This window comes from Oncorhynchus masou, chromosome 17, assembly GCF_036934945.1.
Source record: "Oncorhynchus masou masou isolate Uvic2021 chromosome 17, UVic_Omas_1.1, whole genome shotgun sequence".
Classification (NCBI taxonomy): domain Eukaryota; kingdom Metazoa; phylum Chordata; class Actinopteri; order Salmoniformes; family Salmonidae; genus Oncorhynchus; species Oncorhynchus masou.
This window is the reverse complement of record NC_088228.1, coordinates 11,639,832-11,649,589: the sequence shown is the minus strand read 5'-3', so window position 1 is coordinate 11,649,589 and position 9,758 is coordinate 11,639,832. Positions and strand designations below refer to the sequence as shown.

The window sequence follows — 9,758 nt, the reverse complement described above, 5'->3', positions numbered from 1 at the left end:
TCATTCTCATGTTTGGTGTTGTGCCCGTAGAAGTTTACAGTAATGAGCGTAATGTCATTGTAACTGATCATTCTCATGTTTGGTGTTGTACCCGTAGAAGTTTACAGTAATGAGTGTAATGTCATTATAACTGATCACAAGACAAATAAAGTGACCAAAGGGGTCACATTCTGAGTGTAGAATATTACCACCAAAGGTATTTTTCATTGTAGTGACACCAGCGGGGCGTTCAGATCCATGGGAAAGCCAAATATCGTTGCCCCACTGTGACCTCCAGAAGTTGGCATCAGCCGAAATTGAGTGAGACTCTTGAAAAAAGCATAAATCTGTTTGAAATTGTTTAGCAAATAAAAAGTAGGCCTTGTACTCCACATTGTTTCGTAATCCCCTAGAATTAAGATAAACTATAGACAAAGACAAAACAACAAATATTATATAAAAATATAAACTGTAGTAGGATGAGTCAAAGACGTAGGAGCAGTGAACAAACGATAAGGAACCGAGATCTGCACCATTTAAGTCTATTTAAAGTGAAAGTAGTTTATTTCATCAACTTTGAGCTAGATGTTATCTGGCTTTGAAATTCAACTCGGCTGAAAATTATGTTCAAGACCAAACCAAGGGTTCTTGTAGTAAGAGAGACTAAAAACCCTCTTTAGTGTAATCAGGAACTATTCTGAGAAATAAAATACGAAATAATAATTTAAATAAAACGGTACCTACTATTTTAAGTGCATATGAAAACTGATCATACAAAATTGAATAAAAAATGTTTTACATATACATGTTTCTAAGACCTTTTTCACTTGGAAATAAGTATTAATAACTAAATAGAACAATACCCGTGTAAAGTCAGAGCAGACCTGTATGCCCTTTAAAACCGTAACTTAGTTACTCTATACATTAAAAAAAAACACAGCTTTCTGTCTTCTTCGTAAGTTTGTAAACAAAACAAGTCTTCTGGTCATATAAGAACAAACTAATAAATTGAAGTACCTGAGTATTCCGAAAAATAGTCACCTGATGCTTGTTAGGTAACCATATGCATAACCTTACATTAAGACCAAAAAGCTTATTTGAGTCAAGATATAGCTTTGTGGCTGTGCTATCTAGTGGTGACCTTAAATAACCACTGTGTGTGTAAATGACTGGTAATTGCAATCTGGAGTCATTGGGACGTCCATGCCCTAAACCCTTTATTTTATTTAACTAAAAACCCTTAACCCCTACACTTACCCTAACCCAATGTTTCCCAAACTCGGTCCTGGGGACCCCAAGGGGTGCACGTTTTGCCCTAGCACTACACATCTGATTCAAACGCACAACCCCTAATTGCCGTAAGGACGTTCCAAGGATCCCAAATATCCCCGTCAAAATTTCAAACCATATCCGGGCGTTAGGTCAACTTGCATGCCGGGAAAGAAAGTATTTAATCGCTGCTCCCCACATGTGAATAGTCGTGTTCGCTGTACAGGAACGTTAGCAGAAAGAAAAGAATACACAGAAAACATGGCAAAGTCAGGCAAAGTAAGAATGACATCTAAAATATACGTATTATTAAAGGCGAACTGGCTCGCTGCAGTTAGTCTCACACGGCCACACGTGAAATGACATTGTAAAACGCTAGCTAATTAGCTAAGTTAACGTTAGGTAGCTATTGCTGAACTCCAATGTTACTCTGCCTAACTGTGTGTTCATGGAATGTTTAACTAGCAACTTTGTATCACAGTTTACTTGAAACGTGTTCAACGTAATGAGTTATAATGTATCTATTTCGAATGCTCAGTATCGGCCTGTTCTGTATGATTGACGATGATTAATCAATCACCAAAGTCCACACCATGACGTGCAATGTACTGAAATGCTCATTCCCCCAAAATGTTTTATAGACAACCCAATTAAAGACCTCTAAAAAGAGAACTGGAAAGATCAGCGAAGACAATAACTCTGGTAAGTGTGCCAGTGTAACTTTAGCAATAAATACACTTATGACATTAAATCAGCCTTTGATATAACATGATGCCTTGCAGAGGTTCAGACTGATTCTCCAGCATCAACAGAGGAAGCTGCCACTACTCCACAAGTCATCGTTTCCACAGAACCTGAAGAGAACAAGGTCAAAGATGCCCCAGGTAGCAAATGCTTTGAGGGGTGGTGAGAAGCGTAGACTGTATATCTGCGTATGACATCAAGTTCCAACATGTAGCCTAATTGGAATGGTGATAATGTTCATATGATATTTCTTAAATGCAAAACACAAAAGAAACAATATGTTTTTTTAAATTCAGTAGTTATTTCCAATGTCAATGAATATTGTTTGTGTAGCTGCAGAAGCGGAACAGATGGACACAACTGCTGATGTGGAAAAGGTTAAAGTCCAGGGTGAGGTCAAAGAACAGAACGGAATTGTAACCAATATTTGCCAGATGTCACCCATTAGTAGTTTTTCATCAGGGTATCTATGGAATAGTGTTTTAATACATGTCTGCATTTCTCTCTCCGGCTGTTGCAGTAGCCCCAGTAAAGAGAAAAACGGAAGCAGAGGATGAGACTTCTCCAGCGAAGAAAACAAAGTGCATTAATGATGGTACGATTGTGAACAGTGGTAAATATCACCCCCTCTGTTTGAGCGATTGCTGGTGTCAGTGTGCTAACATGCATCTTGTTTTTATTTTATTTGAAGGGTTTTGTCTATTTGTTGGAAGCTTGAACACATCCAAGACAGTGAAGGAAATTAATGATGCCTTGGCAAACTTCTTCACATCGCATAGTCTGTTGTTTCAGGATATTCGAGTGGACATTACAAAGTGAGTACTTGGCATTGTTATGCACTGCATAAACTTAACCTCTACAAATGCTTGTAGATTTCTTCATGATACAGATTCTTCCCCATGGTTTTGTGCATTCTATAGGAAATTTGCATATGTCGACTTTGACACAGAGGAAAACTTGACAAAAGCCCTTGAGCTGAATGGGGAGAAGATCCTGGACCGAAAGATGAGGCTAGGCAAGGCCAAGGTCAAAGACCCCACAGTAGATGACAAAAAAGGTACTAGTCTCATCTTGAGTGAGTTATCCTTGCTACTGTTATATTTGTCATTTCTAGAATTGATTGATTTCCATGTAGTGACAGTCTTTTTCCTCACAGCTAAAGATGCCAGGACCTTGTTTGTCAAGAATATCCCATTTGCAGCAACAAAGGAGGACTTGAGGAAAGTCTTTGACACGGCTGTCGAAATCAGGTTTCCTGGAGGCATTGGCACCCCAAGCAAAGGGTGAGATGCAGTGTCCATTTGAGTCGGTGTCAGTGTGTTGGTGCGTGTGTTGGCAGCAGCCACTCAATGTTAGTGGTGGCTGTTTAACAGTCTGATGGCCTTGAGATAGAAGCTGTTTTTCAGTCTCTCGGTCCCAGCTTTGATGCACCTGTACTGACCACGCCTTCTGGATGATAGCGGGGTGAACAGGCAGTGGCTCGGGTGGTTGATGTCCTTGATGATCTTTATGGCCTTCCTGTAACATCGGGTGGTGTAGGTGTCCTGGAGGGCAGGTAGTTTGCCCCCGGTGATGCGTTGTGCAGACCTCACTACCCTCTGGAGAGCCTTACGGTTGAGGGCGGAGCAGTTGCCGTACCAGGCGGTGATACAGCCCGCCAGGATGCTCTCGATTGTGCATCTGTAGAAGTTTGTGAGTGCTTTTGGTGACAAGCCGAATTTCTTCAGCCTCCTGAGGTTGAAGAGGCGCTGCTGCGCCTTCTTCACGATGCTGTCTGTGTGAGTGGACCAATTCAGTTTGTCTGTGATGTGTATGCCGAGGAACTTAAAACTTGCTCCTCTCTCCACTACTGTTCCATCGATGTGGATAGGGGGGTGATATTTACGTGAAATGGCTAGTTATGTCTATCCCAGGATTCTGTTCTAAACACGTCTATTGCATCTATTTCGTTTTGACAGAATTGCCTACATAGAGTTCGAAACGGAGGCCACTGCTGAGAAAGTGCTGGAGGAGAAGCAGGGGATTGATGTCCAAGGCCGTGTAATCGTTATTGACTTTTTGGGAGAAAAGAGCCTACAACAAAAAATAATCAAAGCTCCAGGTAAAGATGGAAAGAAATGAGGTCAATGAGAATTAAATTACTGTAGAAGCACAAGGTACTTGATTAGCTAGCTATATGGCTAGTCATGTTGCTCGTTAGCATCTTCAAGATTAAAGTATGTTGTAATTCAGTGATTAGTTGAGACATCTTGTTTATCATAGTTCTCTGAAAAGTGAATGAAGTTCACAAGTTCTCAAATGTTCTGTTCCATAGCTGAGGTCACACCAAATAACGAATTACTGGTGACCAACCTGGCTTATGCTGCAAAAGAGGATGCCCTGAAGGAAATCTTTCACAAAGCAGTCAGTGTCAAGATACCACAGAGCAATGGTAAACCGAGAGGGTGAGTGAAGACGCATGGTGTTGCTGCATCTGCTTTGTTGACCTCTATTGAAAATGTTGAACGGCATCAAAATTGCAAAAAAAAAAACGTGGGAATTAAATAATTAAGTTTTCATGCGATTAATTTCATGTTCTGACTGGAAATAATTAAATTGTGACAATTAGGCCTTTTTCTTTCAAAAGTCATGCCATCATTCAGTTTGAAAGTGTGGAAGATGCCAAAGAAGCCCTGGAATCATCGTTAAACAAAGAGATTAGTGGAAGAGCCATCAGAGTAGAGTTCAGCCAGAAGAGGCCAGAAGGTGACAAAGGGAACACTGGTAAATATTACTATTAGACTTGCCCAATGAACGTCTCATAGTAGAGAATTGGTTGGCGACTCATTTGAAATAGTTTGGCTGTGTGATCATGCATACTTCTGTAATATGTGTGCTCTCTTGTAGTTCCTTCGAAGACGTTGATGGTCAGGAATCTTGCCAAGGAGACGAGTGAGGAGACTTTGAAAAGTGTCTTTGAAGGTGCCATTGAAGCTCGAGTCACCAAAGACAAGGAGACTGGCATATCTAGAGGGTATGTGGTGAAAAATGTCCCCCTTCAAATCACATTTTTACATTCAGATGTCCTTTGAATACTCACAGTTGGCCACTTCTTAAGGTTTGGCTTTGTGGACTTTGAGAGCCCAGAGGTCTGTAAGGCTGTCAAGGATGCCATGGCAGACCTACAGATTGATGGGAGCAAGGTGACCCTGGTCTATGCCAAACCCCAGGGTGAAAGAGGATCTCGTGGAGAAGGAGCGGGCTCAAACATGCGTTACGGAGAGAAACCCGGGGCTAGAGGTGGCTCTGGAGGCAGGGGCAGAGGTAGCAGCTCCAGAGGTGGACGAGGAGGTGAGATCATCTAGGTCAGGGATGGTTAACTGGCGGCCCACCTTTTGTAGGCCCGTAGATCAATTTCCACCAGGAGGAACTCCGCTGGGGTCTCAACTTACTGTTGAGAGTTAGTGATAGAATACACAGGGTCCAATTATTCTTTTTTTAGAATGGTACATTTAGTCTAGCGGCCAGCTATCTAAACTTATAGGGGGGGGGGGGGGGGGCTATTAACATTTCTCTCCGCACCATGGCAAAATGTCAGGAAATTAAAAATGCACTATGCAGAACTAGCAAGTATAGTGTAGAGAATCATTGTACCATCTTAAACCACTGAAATATGTTTTCCATTAGCAGAATTTTGCTTGGGGCCCACAATTGGCTAGGGCCAACTCTTACTGCTTGTGTGGGTATGGGTGTGGGTAAGCAGATACAAGTGCGCAACTGTGGCCCCTTGTGATAAGTTCAGATTTTTTTTTGGGGGGGGGTGCTAAAGGTTAAATTGAAGTTGCAAAACTGATGAGGACATGTCAATTGATACTTCATACTCGATGTATTCTCTTTACTCCACTTGTATCTACCAACAATTCTACCAGCGTTGTAAGATGCTTTCGTTTGTTATTGTTGTTTTTCAGGCAGAGGTAGTGGCGGCGGAAAGAGGACTTAAAAAAGAAAAGTAAAGGAAGGTGCTTTTTATTTTTTACAATGGACTGCTGCAACAGCTCTATTTCACCGTCTACATTTCCTGACAAGTTTGTGATGGGCACCTAACGATAATCAGAAACAAACCAATTTGTTTAGCGATATATGTGAAAAGTTTCTACCACGTTGTTCATACATAATGGTGAAATATCTGACACATTGTACTGTACATGTAACGTTTTTGTCTGTTTTACTTTAGTTTACCTTTTTAATTGTTAATTTCATGTAAAGACTTTATTGAAGGCTGGGCAATTAAAAGGTCCCCAAATTTCAGATGTTCTGTTTTTTTTCTATTTTGTCTTTTTTAGGGGAGCTTGTGTTTCGTTTGAGACAAATTCTTTCTTTAAAAAAAGTGTACAAATCATTTAGGAACACCTGCTCTTTCCATGACAGATTTCACCTGGTCAGTCTATGATCACTAGTTAAATTCTTCAATCAGTGTAAATGAAGAGACAGTTTAAAGAAGGATTTTTAAGCATTGAGACATGGAGTGTGATTGTGTGCCATTCAGAGGGTGAATGGGCAAGACCAGATTTAAAACGGGGTATGGTAGTAGGTGCCAGGCGCACTGTTTTTTTGTCGAGATTTGCAACACTGCTGGGTTTTTCAAGTTCTGCAGTTTCCTGTGTGACTCAAGAATGGTCCACCACCCAAAGAACGTCAAGTTGACTGGATGTCATCTGTGGGAGGCGTTGGAGTCAACATGGGCCAGCATCCCTGTGGAATGCTTTCGGTACCTTGTAGAGTCCATGCCCTGACAAATTGAGGCGTTTCTGAGGACAGAAAGGGGGTGCTCAATATTCGGGTGTTCTGGGTGTTTTGTACACTTAATGTGTATGAAAAGTTTACTTTACCAGAATGAATGCAGACCAGAATTTAATTTGTATTCAAAACTGACATATGCCAATTAGACTGCCTATACTGAGTGACAGTCCACTTACCAGCTATCAAAAGAATAGTACTGCCATTTATGAGAAACATATTTTAGCATATTTTCCAAGAAGCTTAGCTAGAACACATTTTCAAGATATCAGCAGTTGCTTCAGTGAAAGTCTGAAGACTAGCTCGGAGCAAGCACACAATATTTGGTGAATGCACGAGCGTCTGAAGCTAAGATATGATGCAGAAATATCCGTTACCGTTAAGGATATCATAATGCTGAAAAAGGATACTGACAATGAAAAGAGAGAAACCAAAATCAGCTTTTAAGGACAGTTATGAACATGGTTTCATTTGGAAATTACAACTTTTTTTTGTACTGGCTCGGGTTAACTTTTCCACGAAATCACCCATATATACAGTACCAGTCAAATGTTTAGAGACATCTGCTCATTCAAGGTAAAAAATATATATATATTACAGAATAGTAGTGAAGAGTTCACAACTAAATTAACACATATGGAATATGGAAGAGATAATGTTCGCAATTAAGAATCTGCAAAATGGTAAGGCCCCAGGACCAGACGGGTTTTGTAGTGAGTTCTATAAAGAGTTCCATGACCTGATCCTTGAGCCATTGCGTGATATGTTTAACCACTCATTTTCAAATGACCAACTTCCTCAAACGCTGAGAGAAGCCAACATTTCACTTATTCTCAAAAAGGGACAGACCAATTTCCCTCCTGAATGTGGATAGAAAATTGCTTTCTAAAATCCTAGCCACAAGATTAGAGGACTTACTGCCACTAGTTGTGAAAGGAGACCAAACTGGCTTCATTAGGGGCCGTAAGTCATGCAACAATGTTAGGCGGCTTCTTAATGTAATTCAAGCCTACCAACAAAGTGCTGTGGATGGTCTTGTGCTCTCCCTAGATGCTGAAAAAGCATTTGATCGTGTGGAGTGGTTTTACCTATTACCTCTATACCTCTATACACAGAGGTACCAGACAGGGTACCAGACAGGGCTGTCCTTTATCCCCCCTCCTCTTTGCACTCGTTATGGAACCACTGGCCGAGGCCATCAGGGTAACGCCTGCTATACAGGGGCTGCTCATTGGTGATGTTCACCATAAAATAAGCTTGTATGCTGATGATGTCCTGATATTCATCTCTAGTCCCGAGACTTCAATTACATCTCTTATTAATATTATTGAATTATTCAGCGAATTCTCAGGCTATAAGATTAACCTTACTAAGTCAGAGGCTATGCCACTTGGTAGCCTACACTCGGTACCTAATACTTCTCCCCCCTTCCCTTTAAAATGGTCTCCCTCAGGTTTCATGTATCTGGGGATATTTGTAACTCCAAAATTCCAGCTAATGTACAAAGCCAATTTTGTTCCCTTGTTTGATACAATAAGACAGGATCTGGAGCGCTGGAACTCTCTCCCGGTTTCTTGGTATGGGTAGAATATCCCTTTTGAAAATGAACATCTTACCTAGGCTACTTTACCCAATCCAAATGATCCCAGTATTACTCTCCAATACAGTAATAAAGGATGTAAATGGATGGCTAAGTTCCTTTATATGGAGTAAACGCAAGCCAAGACTTAAGATGGCAATATTGCAGCTGCCAAGTTCTATGGGTGGCTTGGACCTGCCCAATATCAGGTTCTATCAATGGTGTGCCCACCTTTGTTATATTTCTGACTGGATCACAAATGATGACTCCTCTATTTGGTTAGACATTGAGACTTCTCTTTCAAAATACCCCTTACAGGATCTTTTATTCTTCAGAAGTTTCAAGTCTGTAAAAGATCACTGCAATAATCCCGTTACACTTAACACACTCAAAGTATGGAGGTCAGTTCAACGCTTCCTGGGAAGGTCCAAACTAACCTCTGCTCTTACCCCAATTCTTAATAACCCAGATTTCAGTCCAGGATTGCTGGATGCTGGTTTTAACTTATGGCTTGATAAGGGCATACGCAGGCTAAATTACTTATTTGCTGATAAGATTTTGTTGTCATTTGAGCAGATGGTCGAGAAATATCGACTCCCAAAGCAGGACTTTTTCCGCTTCCTACAAGTAAGACATTATATTCTGAAGAGCACCACCTTAATTGGTAACCCTGATATGTCTGTCATTGAAAAAATGCTTTTTCTCCCACAAAGGAAAATGTCTGTAAGTCTGTTTTATGATACTTTAAGGTCCTTTTCTGCTGTCAACACACAGAGGGTGAAACAAGTTTGGGAGAAAGAATTGTCTGTTACTATTGACAAAGAGACGTGGGAGGACATTTGGAGATATGCAAAAACAATATCTATATGTAACCATACTAGAGCAATCCAATTAAGAATAATACACAGATTGCATATATCCCCAAATCGCAGACATGCTTTTAGCCCCACTTCCTCTTCCCCTCAGTGTCTTAAATGCAAAACTGATACAGGCACCCTAACACATTGTATATGGTCATGTACCAAAATACAAAGATACTGGTCTGGTGTTCTGCAAGAAATTGAAAAGATCCTAGGGGTTGATCTAGAGCTGGACCCAGTTTCTTTATTGTTAGGTCTCCCTAGTAGGCATGTTACTTCTGTGGGTAAAAGGAGGCTTTACAACATCCTTACCTTCGCAGCGAGGAAAAACATCCTTTTACAGTGGATTAGTGATAAGGTCCCTTCTATTAAAGATTGGCTTAAGATACTATTTAAATGGGTGCCTCTGGAATATCTGACATGTACATTGCATTCTAAAACAGACCAGTTCTACAAAGTATGGGAACCTTATCTAAATTACCTAGAACCTGATGTATCAGCTATTATGCTGCAAGGATTCACTTAGAATGGCGGGGATCTATGTATTTTAG

The 9,758-nt window shown here is 40.7% G+C and overlaps 1 protein-coding gene across 4 annotated transcripts; it reads left to right on the top strand.

The window, feature by feature from the left end:
* The first annotated feature begins 1,403 nt into the window (after nucleotides 1-1,403).
* Nucleotides 1,404-6,279, top strand: LOC135558467 (nucleolin-like). Of its 4 annotated transcripts, none has more exons than XM_064992278.1 (14): nucleotides 1,404-1,527; nucleotides 1,890-1,950; nucleotides 2,061-2,132; nucleotides 2,326-2,382; nucleotides 2,513-2,587; nucleotides 2,684-2,807; nucleotides 2,913-3,049; nucleotides 3,149-3,275; nucleotides 3,951-4,093; nucleotides 4,307-4,436; nucleotides 4,619-4,755; nucleotides 4,879-5,005; nucleotides 5,090-5,322; nucleotides 5,940-6,279. In XM_064992278.1, the coding sequence occupies exons 1-14, from the start codon at nucleotides 1,411-1,413 to the stop codon at nucleotides 5,969-5,971; spliced, it is 1,572 nt and encodes a 523-aa protein (XP_064848350.1). In that variant the 5' UTR covers nucleotides 1,404-1,410; the 3' UTR covers nucleotides 5,972-6,279. The 4 variants fall into 4 exon arrangements, with proteins under 4 accessions (XP_064848350.1, XP_064848349.1, XP_064848348.1 ...); XM_064992277.1 differs by having other exon boundaries at nucleotides 2,031-2,132; nucleotides 2,516-2,587; XM_064992276.1 differs by having other exon boundaries at nucleotides 1,405-1,527; nucleotides 2,031-2,132.
* The last annotated feature ends 3,479 nt before the right edge of the window (nucleotides 6,280-9,758 follow it).

Bases quoted from the DNA above. Each gene is read 5' to 3' on its own strand.
- LOC135558467 (XM_064992276.1), top strand. From the start codon at position 1,411: ATGCCGGGAAAGAAAGTATTTAATCGCTGCTCCCCACATGTGAATAGT. The intron at 2,133-2,325 runs GTAGCAAATGCT...TTGTTTGTGTAG, and splicing joins CAAGGTCAAAGATGCCCCAG to CTGCAGAAGCGGAACAGATG. The intron at 4,094-4,306 runs GTAAAGATGGAA...TCTGTTCCATAG, and splicing joins AAAAATAATCAAAGCTCCAG to CTGAGGTCACACCAAATAAC.